This window comes from Canis lupus, chromosome 25 (genome assembly GCF_048164855.1).
Source record: "Canis lupus baileyi chromosome 25, mCanLup2.hap1, whole genome shotgun sequence".
Classification (NCBI taxonomy): domain Eukaryota; kingdom Metazoa; phylum Chordata; class Mammalia; order Carnivora; family Canidae; genus Canis; species Canis lupus.
The window spans coordinates 11859271-11881738 of NC_132862.1; the positions used below are offsets into that span (position 1 = coordinate 11859271).

The 22468-nt window shown below is 36.3% G+C and overlaps 1 protein-coding gene across 3 annotated transcripts in view; it reads left to right on the forward strand.

The window, feature by feature from the left end:
• Window positions 1-15675, forward strand: part of GXYLT1 (glucoside xylosyltransferase 1) — a 55052-nt gene extending 39377 nt beyond the window's left edge. For all 3 annotated transcript variants that reach the window (XM_072798330.1, XM_072798331.1, XM_072798332.1), the window contains one exon: window positions 9552-15675. In XM_072798330.1, the coding sequence (XP_072654431.1) occupies window positions 9552-9713 (162 nt within the window). In that variant the 3' untranslated portion in view covers window positions 9714-15675. The remainder of the gene's footprint in view (window positions 1-9551) is intronic.
• The last annotated feature ends 6793 nt before the right edge of the window (window positions 15676-22468 follow it).

Here is a 22468-nt window from a genome sequence, read left to right on the forward strand (position 1 = left end):
GAAAGAGAGAGAGAGGCAGAGACACAGGCAGAGGGAGAAGCAGGCTCCATGCAGGGAGCCTGACATGGGACTCAATCCCAGGTCTCCAGATCAGGCCCTGGACTGAAGGCGGCCTTAAACCGCTGAGCCACCCGGGCTGCCCAGCATTATTTATGTTGATGACGAAGTTGTTTCCAATTTGGCCATTGGAGTCCCTTTTATAAAACTCATGTTCTCATCTGACATATTCCCTTCATTATTTTGAGTACCTCTTAATTATCTTTTTCAACAAAATATGCTAGGCTCAAATTGTTTTACTTTCCTTGCCCTAGCCCTGAAATTAACTGTCAGAGGAGCTCTAGTTTCTTTTAGAGGGCTCTGAGTGCTAGTCATGCTTATTGCTACAAGGATGTCTTCACTTCTGAGGCCCTTCAGTGACAGAGCTAGGAAATATAAATACACAGTACACATACATATAAAAACAATCATGTACTTAGACTGATACCTCCAGTTCTATTCCCCCAAGTCTCTTCCTGCTTTCTCCTACTCTATTTCCATTTTTTATCTCCTTCCATAGTTAGAATCCAGACTTGTAACATGAAACACTTCTTCATTTGCATAATCCTACAATACATTTAAAATAATTTCAGAAATGCTCCAGTCTTTGGTAAAAACCAACCTACTAAAAAAGTTAAGGATTTGTTCCTGTTATCTACTCCTCCCCCTAAAAGGGCATGTACTTAATACTATATGTTCAGCACTTGCTTGGATTTAGTTTTTTTTATCTTGCCTTTCAGTGTGGTTATTTTATTTACTTGAAATACAGTTGGGTTTATTTGCTTCAGTATGCTTTCAATTTTAAGATTTTTTTCCTCTGTCTTTATTGATTCAACTTTAATTTGATATGCTAAATGTTAATACACCTCAGGAAGTGAAAACTATATATGGGTTTACTCAGAAATAGCACTTTTCCCCCCACTCCTTCTACCCCAAGTCCCCTACCCCATAGATTACCAATTTCATTGTTTTCTGGTTTGTCTTTCCTATTTAGGTGAACAGATATATGTATCTTTTGTAATCCACGTTTTCTTACACAAAAGGTAGCAAGTTATTTGCCGTTTTTTTTTTTTTTTTTTTTTTTACTTAAAATAGTCTAAGAATTCATGCATGTATAAATCTCTTCCTCTTTTCTTAAAAATTTTATTTTATTTCTGGTGCAGTTAACATATAGTTATATTGGTTTCAGGTTGCAAAGTAGTGATTCAACAATTCCGTACATCGCATGCTCCCTTGCCTCTGGAGACATGTCTTGCCTCTGGAGACATGTCTAGCAAGAAGTTGCTGCAGCTGAGGTCAAAGAGGCTGCTGCCTCTGTTCTCTAGGATTTTAATGGAATCCTAGCTCACATTTAGGTCTTTGATCCATTTTGAATTTATTTTTGTGTATGGTGCAAGAAAGTGGTCCAGTTTCATTCTTCTACATGTGGCTGTCCAGTTTTCCCAGCACCATTTGTTGAAGAGACTGTCTTTTTTCCATTGAATATTCTTTCCTGCTGTGTTGAAGATTAGTTGACCATAGAGTTGAGGGTCCATTTCTGGGTTCTCTATTCTGTTCCATTGATCTGTGTGTCTGTTTTTGTGCCAGTACCATACTGTCTTGATGATTAGTTTTGTAGTACAGTTTGGAGTCTGGAATTGTGATGCCTCCAGCTTTGCTTTTTGTTTTCAACATTCCTTTGGCTGTTCAGGGTCTTTTGTGGTTCCATACAAATTTTAGGATTGTTCTAGCTCTGAAAAATGCTGGTGGTATTTTAATAGGGGTTGCATTAAATGATTGCTTTGGGTAGTATAGACATTTTAACAACGTTTGTTATTCCAGTCCATGGGCGTGGAATGTTTTTCCATTCCTTCATGTCTTCCTCTGTATCTTTCATCAATATCCTATAGTTTTCAGAGTACAGATATTTTCTCTCTTTGGTTAGGTTTATTCCTCGGTGCAGTTGTAAATGATATCGATTCCTTTGTTTCTTTTTCTGCTGTTTCATTATTGGTGCATAGAAATGCAATAGATTCCCGTACCTTGATTTTATATCCTGTGACTTTGCTGACTTCATGTATCAGTTGTAGCAATTTTTTGGTGGAGTCTTTTGGGTTTTCTACATAGAGTATCTATGTTGTCTGCAAATAGTGAAAGTTTGACTTCTTCCTTGCCTCCTTGGATGCCTTTTATTTCTTTTTGTTGTCTGATTGCTGAGGCTAAGACTTCCAGCACTATGTTAAATAGTAATGGTGAAAGCGGAAATCCCTGTCTTGTTCCTGACCATAGAGGGAAAGCTCCTGGTTTTCCCTCACTGAAGATATTAGCTATTAATCTTCTGTATATAGCCTTTAATATGTTGAGATATGTTCCATCTATCCCTACTTTGTTGAGAGGTTTTTTTGTTTTTTATTTTTTAAAAGATTTTATTTGTTTATTTATTTATTTATTTGTTTTAAAGATAGTAAGTGTGGGGAGAGGAGCAGAGAAAGAGGGACAAGCAGGCTCCGCACCTAACACGGGGCTTGATCTTACAACCCTGAGATCATGACCTGAGCCAAAATCAAGTCAGATACCCAGCCGACTGAGCCAGGCACCCTGAGAGTTTTTATCAAGAATGGATGCTGTATTTTGGTAAATATTTTTTTCTGCATCTGTTGAGAGAATCATATGATTCTTACACTTTTTTTTTTATTAATGTGGTATATCGCGTTGATTGATAGGCAAACATTGTATGACCATTACATCCCAGGATTAAATCCTGCTTGATTGTGGTGAGTGATTCTTTCAATGAACTATTGGATTTGATTTGCTAGCATCTTGTTGAGAATTTTTGCATCCATATTCATTAGAGGTATTGGCCTGTAGTTCTCTGTTTTGGTGGGATTTTTGTCTGGTTTTGGAATCAAGGTAATGCTAGTCTCAGAAGGAGTTTGGAAATTTTCCATTTGTTTTTGGAACAATTTGAGAAGAATAGCTATTAATTCTTTAAATGTCTGGTAGAATTGCAAGGCCATCTGGCTCTGAATTTTTGTTTGTTGAGAGATTTTTGATAACTGATTCAATTTCTTTGGTGGTTATAGATCTGTTCAAATTTTCTATTTCTTCCTATTTCAGTTTTGGTAGTTTTTGTGTTTCTAGGAATTTATTCATTTCTTCCAGATTGCCCAGTTTATTGGCATATAATTTTTCGTAATATTTTCTTATGCTTATTTATATATCTGTGGTGTTGGTTGTGCTCTCTCTTCTTTCTTTCATAATTTTATTTATTTGGGTCTTTCTCTTTTTGATAAGTCTGGCTAGAGGTTTATCAGTTTTATTAATTCTTTCCAAGAACCAGTTCTTAGTTTTGTTGATCTGTTCTACTATTTTTTTGTTTATTTCTGCTCTGATCTTTATTATTTCCCTTTCTGCTGGCTTTAGGCATTATTTACTGTTTCTTTTCTAGCTCCTCTAAGTGTCAGGTTAGGTTGTATATTTGAGACTCCTTACTTCTTGAGGTAGGCCTGTATTGCAGTTTACTTCCCTCTTAGGACTTGTCTTTACTGCAGCCCAACTGTTTTGGACTGTTGTGTTTTCATTTACATTTGCTTCCATGTATTTTTAAAATTCTTTATTTCCTGGCTAACCCATTCATTCTTCAGTAGGCTGTTCTGTCTTTCCAATTGTTTTTTTTGTGTGTGTGTGTGTGTGATTGACTTCAAGATTCATAGCGTTGTAGTCTGAAAATATGCATGGAATGATCTTGATCTTTTTGTACTTGTTGAGGGCTATTTGTGACCCAGTATGTGGTCTATTCTGGAAAACGTTCAACATGCACTTGAAAAGAATGCCAATACCCATTTATTTAAGTCTATCTTTAACCCAAAGATTTGAGATACTGTCATATACTAGAGCTCCATTTGCAATTTCTGAATTTTCTGTTTTGTTCCATCGATCTATCTGTACTAATGCCATATTATTTTAGTTATAAAGGTGTTGTACTATGTTTTAATAACTGGTACAGTTACTCCCATTTCAGAGCCTACTATTAGTGTTTTCCTAGCTATTGTATATTTATTTTTTTACATATATTAACTCATTTAACTACATAAAAACCTTTGTATTTTTATTGGGAGTGAATCAGTTTCTTGTATTGACTTAGGAGCTGCTGACATTTTGATGGTGTTGAGACATTTGGTTGTTGAGACATCTTAAGAACATGGGCTATCTTTCCATTTGTGTCTTTTGGGAATGTTTAATAGATTTCTTAATTTAAACTTTGAAAATATCTTATGTTTATGCTTAGGTATTTTATCTTGTTGCCTTTGTAAATGTGGTTTCCTCTTTTTAGCATCTGCTTTATATTGAGTTTGAGAAAATTATGCTACTCCTTTCCCACTTTTGCCCAAGATAGCTGTTCTTCTTTTGTATTTCCTTGTTCTTACCATCCTTTTGTGTAGTTAAGGTGGGTTGACAGGGAGAGATGACTATGCTTTACATACCTCTACTTTGATGCATGAACCAGGTATCCATGAATGTGTTGTGGACCAAAACTTAGGGCAAATCCAAATGAAGATTGGATTTATGATTTTGCTTAATGAGCTATATTCCTCATTGTCTATGCAGTTAATTCTCTGATACCTGGGGAGAAGTGTATGTGATCACATATCTCTCATGCAGATGGACTCTTTGTTTTTGCTAGACTGTGCCTAATCTTGTGTGGACATGAAGACAGAACATAAATAATAGGGGAGTGCTAGTTTGATTTAAGTATGGGAGTCAGGAGAAGAGCTGATTACCTCTATTTTATAGATTCTTGTTCTTTTTATTGCTAATGACTGGTCTAGTACAGCCTCATTAATAGGAATGGGGATGAAAATATTTAACTATAATACATTGTGGCAGAGACTCTACTAGAACTGTAAGAGTATAAGAGCTTTGTTTGCCTTGAAAGGCCAGGGAAAGCCTTGCACCTCACTCAGAGGAAGCCTTTGAAGTATGCCTTGAATGAGGAAGAGTTTTCCAGGAGCAGGGTCTATCTGGACAGAGTACTGCCTGAGAAAAAGGCTGAGGGATTTTCAAAACAAAAAACACTTTTTTCATGAAAAGTCTTAGAGAGTTCAGGTGTGGAGCTCCATGCCTGAGTTCATTTGGAGTAGAGTGCTAGATAAAGGTAGGCAGTGGTTGGGCTGGGATCAATGTGGTAATGATATGTTGTGTTACGGTGATCTGCAATGATAAGGAATTGAAATTTTTTCCTGGAAATCAGTATTTCTCAAACTTGGTGGTAGACAAAGTGCTAATGGCATTGTAGGCTACCATTTTGTGTATTATTTGCTAAGTTTCTTCTCCTGTAAACTTGACAGATAGTTTCTGTATAATCAGTTTATCATGATATAGCTACACTCACTGAAGAATTATAAAATTTAGTGTTGATGTTCATTTTAATATAGCAGACCTTATATGCCCCCAGAAATCAATTTTGTCTATTAATAATGCTATATCATGGGTTGTCAAAAGGTGATAAAAATGAAGAAAAGTACTTTTGGGGTTCTGAGACTGCAGAATAGGAAAGAAATGGATTCCTATAAAAATATGACTTCTTTGTTTCCTTTGAGCATTAAGAAAATCCATTATTAAGGAATTAAATTTCACTATTTTTATCTAATCTTTTCTTTGATCTTTGTGAATGTATACCTTTAAATAGCTGAATAATGGCTTTTAGCTAATTACACTTGATTTAAAAAAATCTTTTTAAATGATTTCAAAAACTGAACTGATTATTTATTTGTTTTGAATCTGTATTAACTATAGCTATATCTTTCCATTTTTCAATTTAATGAAGTTAATCAGTCTTTTATGGTGCTCTTGGTTAGTGTTTTTATCTTCTTATCTATAATTCAACGGGAAGTGTAATTTTTAAAAGCAATGTATGCAGACAAGGGTATTTATGCAAGTTGCAGACAGAAGCTTAGTCATAGCCATCGAATGCAATGAACAATATGAATTATAAAGGATATGAACCATCTTTAAAATGTAAATGCATGGCTGTGTCTTCCAGCAAATCAAGTTTTACAGTCCATACATATTTGTTAAATATTAGTTGTTGAGTGAATACAAATATTAAGATTAAAAATTGCTAATGCAAAATGGAAACAAAACATTTTATTGCTCTATAAGGTATTTTCTGCTTCATGTATATCATTCTGAATTACATTTCTTGGTGGTTCTGTGTTAACTTTGATTTACTTCACATCCTGCTTATATTTGCATAACTATCTCTGCAATGGAGTCGCCCTGAGTGTTTCCCTCCTGTGCTACCGTGGTGTCCCCCACCTCCCCACCCTGCCCTTATCCGTTCCAAGCCCCCTAGTGGATGTCTGAAGCTACAGATAGTACTGATCCCTATATGTACTATGTTTTTTTTCTATTCATACATATCTATGATAAAATTTAATTTATAAATTAGACACATAAGAGGTTAAGAACAATAATTAATAATGAAGTAGAATAGTTATAACAATATATTGTAATAAAAGTTATGTGAATGTGGCCCCTCTCAAAATAGTTTATTGTCCTATACTCATCCTTCTTGTGACAATGTGAGATGATAAAATGCCTACGTAATGAGATGAAGTGAGGTGAATGATGTAGGCATTGTAACATAGAGTAGGCTACTGTTGACCTTGTCACAATATGTCAGGAGGAGGATCATCAGCTTCCAGACTGCAGTTGGCTGCAGGGAACTGAAACAATGGAAAGTGAAATAGTGGTTTTAGGGTATACTGTTGTACCTTCTTGTATGTAGTTAGCTCATAGCATTTGTTGGATTGAACTGCCATTCTACCATATTTTTAAAACATGTTCAATTCTTTGAAAATGCCTTAGATTATCTAACTGGCCATTTTAACTAGCTCAGTACTTATTCTCTGCCTTTCAACTGACAGTCTTATATATAAAGCATGACCTTCTTAAAAGTTTGTTTACTGGGTACTGTGCCAGTGAAGGAGTGATTAACTCCTTCCTTTTCCTGAGTCAGGAAAGGCATCTCAGAAGTGCTGACATTTGAACTGAGCTGTAAGAATGAGTACCAGGCAGAGAAGGAAAAGTGAAGATGAGTCAGGCATTGCATGCAGTGTGGAAAAAGGCCTGCAGTCAGGTGAGGCCACATGTGGCTTCTGGGAAGGGCAATACCTAGATGCAAGTTATGTCCTGCACAGCTCTGCTGTAGATTATGTGAATGGCATTGCTTAGTAAGAAAAAGATGATAATTTAGTCTTCCCATTGTTATCAGCCTCTCAACGACAATTGCGCAAGAATGTTTCTTGTACACATTGAGATATTACTTGACAGTCACTTGATAGAGGTGATAAACCTTGATAGAGTCTGCCTTTTTCAGCATGGCTGCCACTTTTAACCCCAAATACATTTTAGTGTGTCTGTGTATAATATTTAAAAAGTCTAGCTTTTAATAGTTTTCCCAGATACTTACGTACCAATTAGTATTATTTTCATTACATTTTTCCTAGTTAAGCATCCTTTCTTTTCTTTTCTTTTCTTTTCTTTTCTTTTCTTTTCTTTTCTTTTCTTATTTTTTTATTTTTTATTTATTTATGATAGTCACACACAGAGAGAGAGAGAGAGAGAGAAAGAGGCAGAGACACAGGCAGAGGGAGAAGCAGGCTCCATGCACCGGGAGCCCGACGTGGGATTCGATCCCGAGTCTCCAGGATCGCGCCCTGGGCCAAAGGCAGGCACCAAACCGCTGCGCCACCCAGGGATCCCTTCTTTTTTTTTAATCTTTTCTTTTTTAAGATTTTATTTATTTATTCATGAGAGACAAAGAGAAAGAGAGGCAGAGACACAGGCAGAGGGAGAAGCAGACCCCATGCAGGGAACCCAATGGGGGACTCGATCTCAGGACTCCAGGATCATTCCCTGAGCTGAAGGCAGGTGCTCAACCGCTGAGCCACCCAGGCGTCCCTAATCTTTTTTTTTTTTTTCCTTAAGATTTTATTTATTTAATAGAGCACAAGCAAGGAGAGGGAGAAGCAGTCTCCCCGCTGAGCAGGGAGCCCAATGAGGGGCTCCATCTCAGGACCCTGGGATCATGACCTGAGTCAAAGGCAGATGCTTAACTGACTGAGCTACCCAGGCGCTCCTTTTTTTTTAAATCTTAACAATGTTTATCTTCAGTGTATCTGATGGAGTTTTAAAAGTCACCCCAAAGAGTGATGGTTTCAGCCAGTTAATGATCATAGTTTTCTTTCTAAAGAGAGACAGAGATTCAGCATCTCTTTATATCTTTACATTGATAAAAGCCATGTTACAAATTATCATCTAAGTTTATCCTGTTCTCCAAAGATTGGCTATGGCTTTTCCCATAGACTCACTTACTTGTGATTCCAGTGGCACTTTCCTTTCCTCTCCCTCAGTGTCATGGTAGTGAACCTTGGGGAAACCCTCAAGTCATTTTGAGCCCTCTGAGATTTTAGGTTCTGCATTTCCTTCAGGAGCTTCCTTTTTTCATTGACTCCAAACACATAAAATGTTCTATTTTTAAGCCCCATCTATCTTTCTGATTGAAAATATGTCTAATTGCAAATGCCAAATCAAAAAGTATAGCTGGTTGAAAATACTAAAATCACAAGCTATTTTGCAAAATATATTTTCTGGGATATTATATATTTCACAGTAAAAAAGGATTCTGGTCAAAATATATTTTGGAACTAATGGGCCAAAAACATTCAGGAACATGTGTTTTTCATTTTACTGTTTATAGCTTTTCATGTGCTGGTGTGAGTTCCCATGAAGAGTGCACGGTGTGTAGCAGCTTCCAAATGCATTTACCTGTGGGACCACTTTGTATAGTTAAGGCTCTTTGGGAACCCCTGAACTGTGCTGTCATTTTGTCTTCTTCCACTTTATGCCTCTCTCTCAGTTCTTTGTAGTCCAGCCTCAACACTTAACGGAGTGATTTTTGGCTTTCCCTTTTTTTTTTTTTAAATCTTTTTTTTTTTTTTTTTTTTTTTTAATTTATGATAGTCACACAGAGAGAGAGAGAGAGAGAGAGAGAGAGGCAGAGACATAGGCAGAGGGAGAAGCAGGCTCCATGCACCGGGAGCCCGATGTGGGATTTGATCCTGGGTCTCCAGGATCGCGCCCTGGGCCAAAGGCAGGTGCTAAACCGCTGCGCCACCCAGGGAATCCCTATTTTTGGCTTTCCTTAAGTGTCTCTCAGATACCTTCAGAGCTTTCGATCATCATCTCCTACCAGTCAGTGTCTCTGGGCCTTCTTTGCCCTTGCACATGCTTTTGCCTTGGCTTGGGATGCTGTTCCTCTATTAGCTCTTCTCAGAAAAACTTTCCCTAATGCCCCCTGTGATTTACTGTGACTTTCTCCCTCCTCTCATGTGAGATCATAATTCATTGAAAATATTTGTTGAGCTTATGTACTTTTTGTGAGACTAAATGAAAGTTGTCAATATTGAAGAAGTTGTTTGGAGTATAATTGAGTTTATATATATATATCTTTGTCTTTTTTCTTTCTCTAGTGTTCTTTTAAAGATGACAACATCCGTTCCTTATTAAAACCTTTAGAACTGGAACTACAAAAGACAGTCCATACTTACTGCGGAAAAATTTACAAAATATTTATCAAACAGCTAACAAAAAGCATACAAGATCGTTATGATAGACCACCAAAGGAAAGGTGATCCTCGGTGACCATTACATCGAATGAATTAAAACAACAAAATGTCAGAGGGCATGTGTGAAGGAATAGTCTTGGATGAAGTGTTCAGGAAGGAATTATTTATGTTCAGAATAATTGTTTTTCCTGAAGAAGTTAAATGAGCATATATTTATGTAATGAAGAATAAGTTAACGTCTTGGACCCCAACAAGAAGACGTTTTTGATCTCTGATGTTTTGTAATGTTATTTGCTGTCAGTCCAGTATTGGTGAAAATATTATTGAATGATTTGTACCCTACAGACTTTGGTTCACTCTTCTGCAGTAAGTAGGAACAGTAGGGGTGTATGGACAGAGAAAATGTACCTCATACACAGTGAAAACACTCAAACTGTGAGTATAGCAATAATTTTATGTCAGCACTAACCTCACTTTAAATGTGTGACAAAAAGTTTACAGGAGCAGAACAGGTTCTGTTTCTAAAGCAATGTGATGTAACCGATGTAACTATTGACAATCGATGTGTGCCTTTATACATTTCATCTCTGTTTTAAAATATTCCTGTGACAATCATGTTTAAAATTAGATTATAAGTAAGCTGCACATTTAAAATTGAGCTGTATAAGAAAGTGGGAAAACCATAAAAATGTTGAAGTTTTAGTCTGTGTGTGTTTGTGAAATGTAGTATTTTCGTTTGTATATGCTAACCTGTCTTGCCAAAACTCAGATCTGAGATTGTTAAACAGATATTTTTGGAAATTTTCATCACTGTAAGTGAAAATTTTCAGCTTTACTGGGCATTCTGGAAGCAAAAAATATGCTGATCATAAAGTGAGAACTTAACTAGAATACTTAGATGATAGTGGAAAATGTGATGGACCAAAAGGCATAAGCTATAAACTTCCTGTGAACAGTAGTTTTAGTTACAATGAAGCAGAAAAAAGTGGTCCATTTAAACTTTTTTCTTCTACCTCAGAATGGCTTTGCAAGATACTTTTGAAGAAGCAAAATGTAGAGAGCCTTACTTTAAGTCAGATAACTTTCATGGATGATTTGGGTTAAGAAGATTGTTGTATCTGGGTATAGAAAAAGTAGTTTCGATTGGGTTAATGTGCATATCTTCCTTTTTTGAACATCGCTTAAGACTTTTTTTTCAATCTTGAAGATAAGAAAAATATTACTTAGTGTTCTTGACTGCTCTCTAACTGTAGATTCTGAGTACTTAGCATGTACTGTGCTGTGGCATATATATCTCATTTTACGAAGTGCTGTATGGGTTATTCTTCTTTTTCCTTTTTGATATTTTAATGCTTAAATAGAGAAGGAAAAGTCATGAAGGGGAAAAAAAACACTTCTATGAAAATAGTGGTGATCGGCTTTATATATAAAGGTAGAGTACCCTCTGTGGAGACATGGCATATGCAGAAAGACATGGCCAGTACAGCTGTCCCCTATCTTTTGCAGTTCAGTCAGGGCAAATTGAGAGAGAAATGTGTAAAAAAGGCAAATTAGAAGTTGATAACCAGCCCAGCACTCTTCGAACAGATGCGTTTAGAGAACACAATCTGTATGTTCTTGGCAGAATGCCATAGTGAATATAAGAACTTGTGAACTGTGCTGAAATTGAGTTTACTGAGTAGAAAATGAGAATCCTAGAATTTTGAAGTTTGGAGGGTATATATAAGATCATTTCTAATGGTCCCCAAAAGAGAACTTTGCCTGTCTATATTAGACTCTTGTGGGGAGCTTGTTGAGCATGGATCTCTGGGCTTTACCTTAGACTTCTTGTGCACTGTGTCTAGGATAGGGTCTGCAAACTTTTTTTTTTAATGAAGAGATTTTAAAACTACACCAAAGTAGAACAGTACATGGTACTCATCACCCAGATCAGACACTTAAATATCTTACCATATTTGTATCATCTATTCTTTTTTCCTTTGCTGAAGTATTTTAAAGAAAATGCCAGAAAGCCTGTTATTTCACCACTATGAGTACTTTGGTAACTACAATGACATCATGCCTCCTTTGACTTCATTTATTATCTATTGCTAAGCAAATTTCCTTAATTGTCTCCAGTGTTAGAATTAGGGTACAAAAAAAAAAGTCATCTTATGATTCTATTTTTAATAAGCATCTCAGATGATTTTGATATCAGCTAGTTTGGGAACGACTAGGAATCATTTTGCCAACTTGAAGGTTGAAGTTAGGATAACATAATTCTTGGCACAGTTGGTAGATTATAAATGTGATTCTGAAATATTAGCGGAATTGGAGTTATTGGTAAGATATGAATTTATATTATTAGTAAGTTTCTTAGGTTTAATTTTCTCAGTGAACAGAGAATCGCAGCCCCAGGGGCTCTACTAGAAGATTGGGGCTATGTAGAGTATGGTCATGATTTACTTCAACTGGATTTTATATTCTGGTCTCATGTTGTCAGACATTCCACATTATGGATCAGTTAGAAGGTTCTTCATCTGGTTTATTCAGACCTGACCTAATTAGGCATTTTACCATAAATTGGGATATGGTGAAAACTTTCTACTTCAGGACTGTATTTACCTAAGATTTAGGATATCATAGAAAATCTGTAACAGTAGAAAATGAGTTTTCTGAATTTATCTTTAGATAAGGTAACTTTGTCTTTGAGAATTCTTTAATAAGAGATGCAATTCTCAGCATTAATGAGGATTAAGTTATAGAACAACTTAGAAAACATATTATATTTCTTTTCATAAAACAGTATATCTATGCAGTTCATATAAATTACATTATATATTCTTTGAGTCCTTGTGTTAGAACAATTCTGACCTCAGAACTATCTCTGGGCTACAGTATTACCAAAGTGGAATGACTTTAAAATATAGTCAAATTTCATTTATATGAAGTAGCCATCTTAAAAGAATTTGGAAACCTTTAGAAAATATATTATGATTTACATTTTAAAGCAATACATAACTCCCCCCCCCCCCCCCGTGAAGAATAGTTCATAATGTATAAGGTTAACCCAGTTATCTTTTGGATACTTTAGAAACTGAAAGAACATTATCACTTAGTCATTACTCTTTCATTTTCCTCCTGTCACATGTTACTGGTATAATGGCAAGGAAACCAGGCTGTGTATTATATTTGGATTCTTCTCTTGGTTTGGGGCCTCAGGCATATCCTTTCACCTTCTCTGTGCCTTAGGTTTGTAAACAATATGCTCTTCCAACCTCATGAGTCTCAGAAGTCATAAGTCAGGACATTTTTGTGATTCAACAGAGTGAATGGATTTGAATGCATTCTGCATGGCTAATACATGCCACATGAGCCACTAGTGTTGAAGTTCTGTTTTGCCATGTTGCCTTCTATACAGATTATTCTGTTTCCTTAGTAAGGTGAATGTTTTCTGACATGTATTATATCTCCGGTAAGAATTTGTTTATATTATGTAAGGAGGAGTTTTTAAAGAAGAGAAAGCAGAGAAGACAGAGAAGAAAGGAGTGATTATAAATGAATGATCAAAAATAAAAGGAAGGAAAAAAGAGCAAGTGAGAAAAGTGGGGAAAGAGAAGGGAATAAAAGTGAGAATGGCAAAAGGCAGAGTAAGAGAAAAGATGGAATGAGAGTGGGAAAATCGAGAAGTGGAGGTGGAGAGAAATGCAGTGGAAACTGTCACTTTTTGAGTTGTAGCCCCCCACCCTGTGCCACTGTCTGCCTGCCCTCTGTTTTCAGTTGGCAAGGCCCTCTGGGCTCAGGAAGGGTAGTGGCTTTTATGGAGGCAGGCAGCATAGTTTGATTTGTCAATTAATACTGTTCTGGTCATTCTACTCACTGATCTAAATTTAGTGATAATGATTCAACATTGTATTTCTTTACTGGATCCCAGTTTGTGAGCTAAGACCTACAGAAACACGATAACAAAGAACCCTCCTTTGTAATGTCCTTTTGGTCATGCTAGTTGTTGAATTATGCAAGACTGACCACATGGCTTCACAGGGGAGGCCGAGGTGGAGGGGAGGGCTTGGTTAGGTCTGAAGGGGTTCCCGGAATCTATTACAGAAGTTTTCCAGATGATACTGATAGGAAGCCAGATTTGGGAATCACTGCCTTGAATTGCAGCCTACATAATAAATCACATCTATTGATTCCCCAGTAGGCATACTTTCAGTAGAACTATTATTTATAAATAGATTCAAGAGAATAGGAGACAGGAGAAACACATTGACGAGAAAAGCCTGGAAAGAAACTATTCCGTGTCTTTCAGAAGTTTGTATTGTAAGTAATAAATACCTTAGTAATCAGAACATCTTTGAAGTGTTTTAGAAAGATCATGGATTTGTGTTGTTGTTTTAAAAGACTTTTTTGGTTCCTTAGAGTAAATAGAGAAGGATAGTAGAGGTGCAATATGTCAGGTATGGGGCCAGTTATCCATTTATTAAATGTACTTTTAAGTGTCTTAAAACAAGTTGCCTTATTGCATTTTAATATTTAATAAAAGTAGATTTAATAATGATTTGTACTGTAACAGTTATCCTTTTTTACATTGCCAAAGCAACCCTTTTTTTGCCTCTTAAAGTCTGGCTAAGTTGTTCTGATGTTTGCTCTTTCCTAATTCACTGAACATGAAACCAGATTTCTAAAACCAAGTTATATAAACTTAAGTCTAAGAGGTGGCACAGGAATTTTTTTTTTTAAACCAGAAGTGAATATGATGTTAATTCAAATATCTAGAAATTATAGAACCATGAGAAGAATGTGGAATAGCATGTTAGACTAGTCACAATTTAAAATTGATTAAAATAAATGTCAAATTTACTTTTAAATGGAAAACAATGTATTGTTACCTCATCTCTACCAATAATTCCAAATGTCTCCTGGGATTATTTCTTTAGAATTTTCTATAAACTCAGTATTCAGACAATAGAGTGCCTTTGCAAAAATAGGGGGAAAAAAAAAAGAAATGAAAATTTCTCTTACTACCAATACTGTGAATGCTATTTGGAAGGTCTATGGTCAGATATTTTAGTATCAAACTGAAGAACTGAGGTGGAGGGATGCCTGGGTGGCTTAGCGGTTGAGCATCCGCCTTCGGCTCAGGTCATGTTCCTGGAGTCCTGGGATCGAGTTCCACGTTGGGCTCCCCGCAGGGAGCCTGCTTCTCCCTCTGCCTGCATCTCTGCCTCACTCTCTCTCTGTGTCTCTTATGGATAAATAGAGAAAATCTTAAAGAAAAAAGAATGGATGTGGAGCCTTTGCCTATGTTTGGTTAATATATACAATCTGAATTTGTAAGCATATTCACACACATAATACCATAGCAACTCCTTTAAAACATGAAGAGAACACAAGAGTATTATATTCCATTTAAAAAGTAAATTGACTTTGACTATGATAGTAAATAGCTGTTTTCAACTTTGTGTAAAATCTCTTCAGGGAATATTGGAATGTCGTGCAAAAATAATTCAGGGCTTGTTGTATACCTATAGAATATGTCATCCATTCAAGACTTAGCAGAACCCACATGCATAATATGCATTGTCATCAGTGTCTGAGAGCTGGACCAAATGGTTTTTGATGGATGTTATACCAGAAGATCTGTGAAGGAGATGGTGGTTTGCACCTGTTCCTGAAATCAGAAACTGGAAAAGGTTGCAGGTGTTTCCATTTTTCACAGGCATTTTGCATAAAGATATTAATATTTTGAGTAGTTAATGGTTTGAAAGCTGCAGGAAATCCTATTGGTGTACTGTGATATGTAGAAATTACTTCCTTTAAACTGCCTTTTACCTTAAAATGTTATGATTTTAGGATAATTTGGATATCTTCCTCCAAGTATTTTGTGTATCTTAAAATTTATTAAAGGGGAATAAGATTATAGACTTGGATGTAATCTGAGAATAACAGAAAGTTGCTTTGTTCTGTATCGGGGGAGTTGAGTTCATTTTTTCTTGAGAACCTGTATTCCTGTTGCTAAATAAACATGTACTCCATAAATATTTAATTTCTTCAAGTTGTGTGTCTGAATTATTCTAGCAATCAGAAACAATTTTAAAATCTTTAGGATTGGGATGCTTGATAACCAGGAGCCTGGGCAGTGGGCAGTTTCTGGAGTCGGGTATTTCTGCAGCTGAACAATGTTGTCAGGAACCTGGGTCCTATTTTTCCATTACCGTTATCTCCATATGAGCTTGGTCTCACCACATGGCCACAAAGTGACGGCTAACATCCAGATCGCAATGACAACCAGAGGTAGAAATATATGTCTTTTTCTGTAAGTGGAAGGTTCTACTTGCTCTCATTGCCATAATAATATCTGTGCCTAAAACAGTCACTTTGCAAAGGTGATAAAACTAACAGTTGCTCAGACCGTGAAGATTTGCTCAAACTTAAAGATGGCTTTCCCTTGAAGAATGGCTGCTCGGAGGAAAGGGAACACATCAGGTTATGTTAGAAGTGGTGGGGTAGATTTTTCCTTGTCAATACATTAGATCCACCTCATTTTTTATAGCTGCATATTTCATAGTAATGTACTTATGGAGAGGTTAGCACACAGGCTTCTGAAATATAAATGCATAAGTAATGAGTTTTAACTTCACAGTATATAACCACTTTGCCCATTTTGCTAGTTAAGTGTAATTTAATTTGCTCTAAGGGGCATTAAATTGTGGACAAAAAACCTGGTATACCTCAGGCATCAAAGTAAATGGCAAATTGTTAAAGTTTTTAATAGGATCTTTGAATTTTATTTAGATTATGAAATTATCAAGATAGCTTCTATGTCATTTTACAGACAAAATTAGGTCTTGAAAAACAAGCTATTTTCTTTCATCCAGCCTCATCTTCTATTTCACCCATCCTGCCCCCCCCATCCCTTGGGTAACCATCAGTTTGTTCTCTATAGTTAATATTCTGTTGCATGGGTTGTCTCTTTTTTTTCCTTTGCTCACTTGTTTTGTGTCTTAAATTCTACATATGAGTGAGATCATATGGTATTTGCCTATCCTGACTGACTTATTTCGCTCAGCATCATACTTTCTAGTTCTATCCATGTTGTTGCAAAATATATTTTTTTGATTAAAAGATGATCATTTTTGTATAGTTAATACTAGTAAAATAATATTTTTGTGAGACTGATCTGTCTGAATATTGTTCCTTTAGGGTTACTCTACCTTTACATTATTTTTTTTAAATATTTTGAGTAGTTAAGTTTATTTTTTCTTAATTTTAAAAAAAGATTGTATTTATTCATGAGAGACAGAGAAGCAGAGACACAGGCAGAGGGAGAAGCGAGCTCCTCTTAGGGGGCCAAATGCGGGACTTGATCTCCAGAGCCAGGATCATGACCTGACCTGAAGGCAGATGCTCAACTTCTGAGCCACCCAGGCGTCCCATTTTTTCTTAATTTTTTTAAAAAAGATTTTATTTATTCACGAGAGACACAGAGAGGCAGGTACATAGGCAGAGGGAGAAGCAGACTCTGCGTGGAACCCAATGCGGGACTTGATCCTGGAACCCAGGATCACACCCTGAGCCAAAGTCAGACAGATACTCAACCACTGAGCCACCCAGGTGCCCCGAGTAGTTTAAAAAAATTTATCTGTGAAAATCAGCAAAAACTGACTTGTGCTTTGCCTGTACTTTAGCACTTAAAATCTATTAATAGGGTCACTTAACTGGTAACAAATGTTTTAATCTTTTACAACAGTGTGAACGAATATAATGCAATCACATAATTTTAAGATTTTTTAGTAATCACACAACAGTAAAAAGCACTTGAAAATAATTTAAACGAATTTTTTTAAGATGTTAAGTAATCTCTACACCCAATGTTGGCCTCAAACTCACAACCTTGAGATACAGAGTTGCATGCTCTACTGACTAAGCCAGCCATTTAATAGTATGTTCTACTTTATCCAATATATCCTAAGTATTATCATCTGGACATGTAGTCAATATGAAAATGTTGGTGAAATAGCACATTCTTTTTCCTACTAAGTAGCATGTATTTTTCACATACAGCACATCTCCACTTGAACTTGTTACATCTCAAGTCTTGGATGGCCACTAGTGGCTAGTGTTGGATAGTGCAATTCCAGAACAAACTGAAGGCAAAAACCAGTTCTGTTATTACCATAGTCTCTCTGTCTCCTAGTACAGTGATTGATCATGGTAGACACTCAAATTTGGTGAATGAATTTTAATTGAGAGATGTTTTATAAAATTGTGTTTTGGTGTTCTGTACATTTGGAAGAGTTTGAACTCTGTCCATTTTATTTATAAAGACACTAAATAAAATTCTATTCCAAAAGAAGATACACTCTCATTGATAGTGGAAGAAAATCAAACCAGAAGAAGTTCATTTTTTTTTAAGGTAATGCAAGGTTTTTTTTTGTTTTGTTTTTTTGTAATTTGTTTTGTTCTTAAATGAGAGGAAAACTGGCAAGATTATAGTGAATCTACTACACAGAACTACAGATGATAGTATAAGTTTATATGATTCACATACCCTCTTAGTTCACTTTTGGCACCATTGATGAATTATGCACAAACATTTATCTAAAATATATAATAAACCTGAGTCTGCTCCCATAGGTTCTGGCTTCTCCAGGTTTTTGTTTTTAAAGATTTTATTTGTTTGAGAGAGAGAGGGAGCGTGAGAGAAAGCACCAGCGGGGGAAGAGGGAGAAGCAGGCTCCCCACTGAGCAGGGAGCCCAACGTGAGGCTTGATCCCAGGACCCCGGGATCATGACCTGAGCCCAAGGCAGACGCTTAACCAATTGAGCCACCCAGGTGCCCCTGGCTTCTCCATGTTACTACAGCTTCCATCTAAAGCCAGGTCCTTCATTTTGCACTAGATCCCATACCCTCTTGTGTAACTCAAGGACATTATTCCAACAGTTCTCTCTACAATTTTTTCTCACTGGGTCATTTCCAGCAAAATTCCTTGAAAGAGCTATCTATATTCTGTTCCCAATTACTCTCTTGTCAAAGTTACCAGTGACTTGTATGTTTTTAAGTCCAGCCACCAATTGCTAATCATCATCTTATTTGACCTATCCGCAGCATTTGACAGACTTTGAAGTTCCATTTTCACTGAAACATTTTCTTCAGTTGGTCTCTGTTTCATCATACCCTGTTTTCCTCTTTCCTCATTCGACACTTCTTTTCAGTTTCCCTTCTATCATTTCATTTTCTTCCCACTCTCTTAATATATCTAAAATATATCTAGACCTTCCCAGTGATCTCATTCAGTTGATGTTTTTAAAAACATTGATTAAAAACATTGATTATCTCCCCAATGTATAGACTCTCAGCCACTTGAGCCATCCAGGTGCACCCTTGATTTTTCTCTTAAACCTGCCATATTTAGAATCTTCTTTACTTAGATGATGATAAACCTATCCTTCCAGTTGCTCAGGCTAAAATCTTAGAGCCATCACTTACTTCTCTCAAGTTCATCCACAGGCCACAAGCCGTTAAAAATACTATTGTATCAACCTTCATATTAAATCCAGAATCCAACCACTACTTACTATCTCACTTTCTACTCTATGTGGGCCATCATTTTCAATTGTTTAAATTAGCATAAGAGACGCTTAAATGGAGACCCTGAACCCAACAATGTCCAGCTACAGTTTATTTTCAACATAGCGGCTAGATTGTACCTTTTAAAAGGTGAAATCATACCATGTCCTATCTCTGCTCAACCCTCTGATCCACCAGGCACTCAGTAAAAGCCAAAGTCCTTAAATGTCTACAAGACCTTACGGGTTGTGCCAGTAACCTGTCCTCTCTTGTTATTTCTCTACTTTCTTTTAATAATACTCATTCCTTGCTCATTCTTCTTTAGCCACACTGGCATACCTGGCACACTCTTGACTAGGAGATTTTGCACTGTATTTTCCTTTCTCTACAAATCTCCCAAACATTTCCCTGGACACCTCCCTCATCTCCTTCTAGTCTTTGGTTAAATGTCAATTCCCAACGAAGCCTACTAGATGAATAAGAGATGGCTGCAAATTTTCTGACACTCCTGTTGAGGAGAAAGTCTATTTCCCAACCTACAGAATTAAGGATGGTCTATAACTGCTTAGACCAGTAAAATATGGCAGGCTTAGCTTTGGGGGTGACAACTTCTTGGACTCTTAGAATCCTGAGTCTCCTTATAAGAAGTTGACTTCCCTGGTACAAACCCTCTGGAGACATGCTGAGACTCCATGGGGAAGGAAAGGCTCCCAGCTGAGACTGAGCTTCCAAACATCCCTGCCAAGTCCTGGCATGTGACTGATGTCATCTTAAACTCACTTGGACCAGTGAAGCCATATTAGATTCTTCAGCCCAATCCTGGCAACATTTGAAAACCAGTGAGTGACTCCAGTTGACACCCGGTAGAACAGAAACCCTGCCCAAATTTCTGATCCTCAAAATCATGTGATATAAAATGACTGTCACTTAAAGCCACTAAAATTTTGGGATAGTTTGTCATACAATGATAGACAACCAGAACACCTACACTGACTACCTATGTAAAGTTGCAATTTGTACCTGTCTCTACCTTTGTACTTTCAATTCTCTTTACTTTGCTCTATTTTTTTCCTCCATAGTGCGGATCACCTTCTAACATGTAATATATTTCCTATGCTTATTACTATATTATCATTATTATTATTATCATTCTTTGTCAACAATCTCTCCCCCTATTCACCAGAATATAAGCAGGGATTTTTTTTTTTTTTCTGTTTTACTCATTGATACAGCCCTGGGATGCAGAAGTGTGCTCAATAAATTCTTGTTGAATGAATAAGGAGTAACCCATGTTTTATCACAGTATCATAGGGTCTCAATAGAGCTGTCCAGGAATGAGCATGATATTTAACAAACGGCATGATAACTATGTGGTCAGAAACAGAATTTAAAAACATCCAGCCTAAAGAAACTATATCCCAAGGAACAAACTTCAATCAAGCGCTTTATAATATGGAGCAACTTACTAAGATCATGGATTCACTAAGATACATCTCCAAAATGAAATGATAAGACAATTGAATGAGATTTAAAAAGAGGCCTGACTGAGGGAACCTGGGTGGCTCAGTCAGTTAAGCCTCTGCCTCTTGATTTTGGTTCAGGTCATACTCTCAGGGTTGTGAGATTAAGCCCCGTGTCAACCCCTGCATCGGGATCCATGCTGGATGTGAAGCCCACTTAATATTCTCTCCTTCTCGCTCTCTACACCTATCCCTCTCCCTTTCTCTTAAAATTTAGAAAATGGCAGGGGTGGGGAGCTTAATAAACAAGTTGGGGATCAAAAAGATGCCATTGAAAATCTGATAATACGTAAGAAAGGAACAGAAGACAGTTGAGAATTAACTTGCTGACATAAAGGAAAGTTTTAGCACAGTGAGTCAAATGTCACTGAAAAAAAAATCATCACCATTAGAAAAATGCCAATAGCACCACAGACTTGAAATCGTGCATGAACACATGGAATAGAAAACAAGAAAGTATTTAAAGATACAAGAAAATTTCCTTGGAATGAAAACTATAGTAAAATAATTAGCAGATTGAAAGAGTACATCTTATTCCAGAAAATTTTGTTTCCGAATACTGACAACTAGATATATTCTGGTTGTTAAATTTCAAAAATAAAGGCAAAGTTCTTCATATGTTAGGAAGAGCAGATCATGCTCACAGGGGATTTTAAAAAAGCTATTTTTAGACTTTTGTACAGCAACATTCAATAGCCTGAGAAAATGTCTACAAGTGAATGAAAAAAAGTGACCCAAACATTTTATAACCAGACAAGGTCTCATTCAAATATAAAGGCAAACATGTATGAACTCGAAAAATTGTAAACCCCTGAGTTCTTGAAAAATCTACTTATAAATGAAAGCAGTCAATGAATCAACATAAAGACCTCAGCAGTGGAGACACCATGATTAAAAGAATTTATGATGAAGAGTGAATCCATTCAACATGAAACTAATTGGAAATAGTGGGGATATTACAATTACATACCAGAATCCAATGTAATACACTTTGACAATAATAATGTAATCCACAAAAATTGGGAGGTGGAAACCAAGGGGGTTGGAGGAAGTGTTAGCAGCCTTTACTAATAAGAAATTTAAAAGTATCACAATAGCAATCCCATTTTAAATTACTTAAAGTTTTAGTCACAAAGTTAATCCTAATCCTTCATGCAAGGTGTGCTTTAAATTTTTGTCCATTTGTAGTCTTTCATTCATTCCTTCATAATATGTATAGTATAACCCTATTTTATAAAAAGTATTTCTACCGATCCTTCTACCTTTAAGTATGTAGAGAAAAATCTGTGAAATGATGTTCATCTGATGTTAATCTTAATTATTTCTGAGGGGTGGAATTTGAGATGATGATAACTTTATTTTTGCTGAGAAGCAAAGAAAAGCTAAGGAGCTAGGGGTGGAGGGGATTGAAATAGCTTTGCCTTTCAATACTTAGTTTTGAGCAAGTTACTTAATAACTATTTTTCAGTTTCCTCCTCTGTAAAATGAGTGCAGTAATAGTCTTACTTCATAAAGCCACTGTGAGAATTGAATGAGTTAATGTCCACAAAATACTTAAGATAATGTTTAGCATATAGTGAGTTCTCAATAAATGTTCTTTGTCTCCTTCCCCCCCCACTCCTATTAGTCTTTGTCATGCTAGACATTCTTTTAAATAAACATGTATCATTTTTTACATAAACAAATTGATTTAAAAAACAACAAAATCCATGTTTAGTTTTAAAAACTGGTTTGCTTCCAGTGCTCTG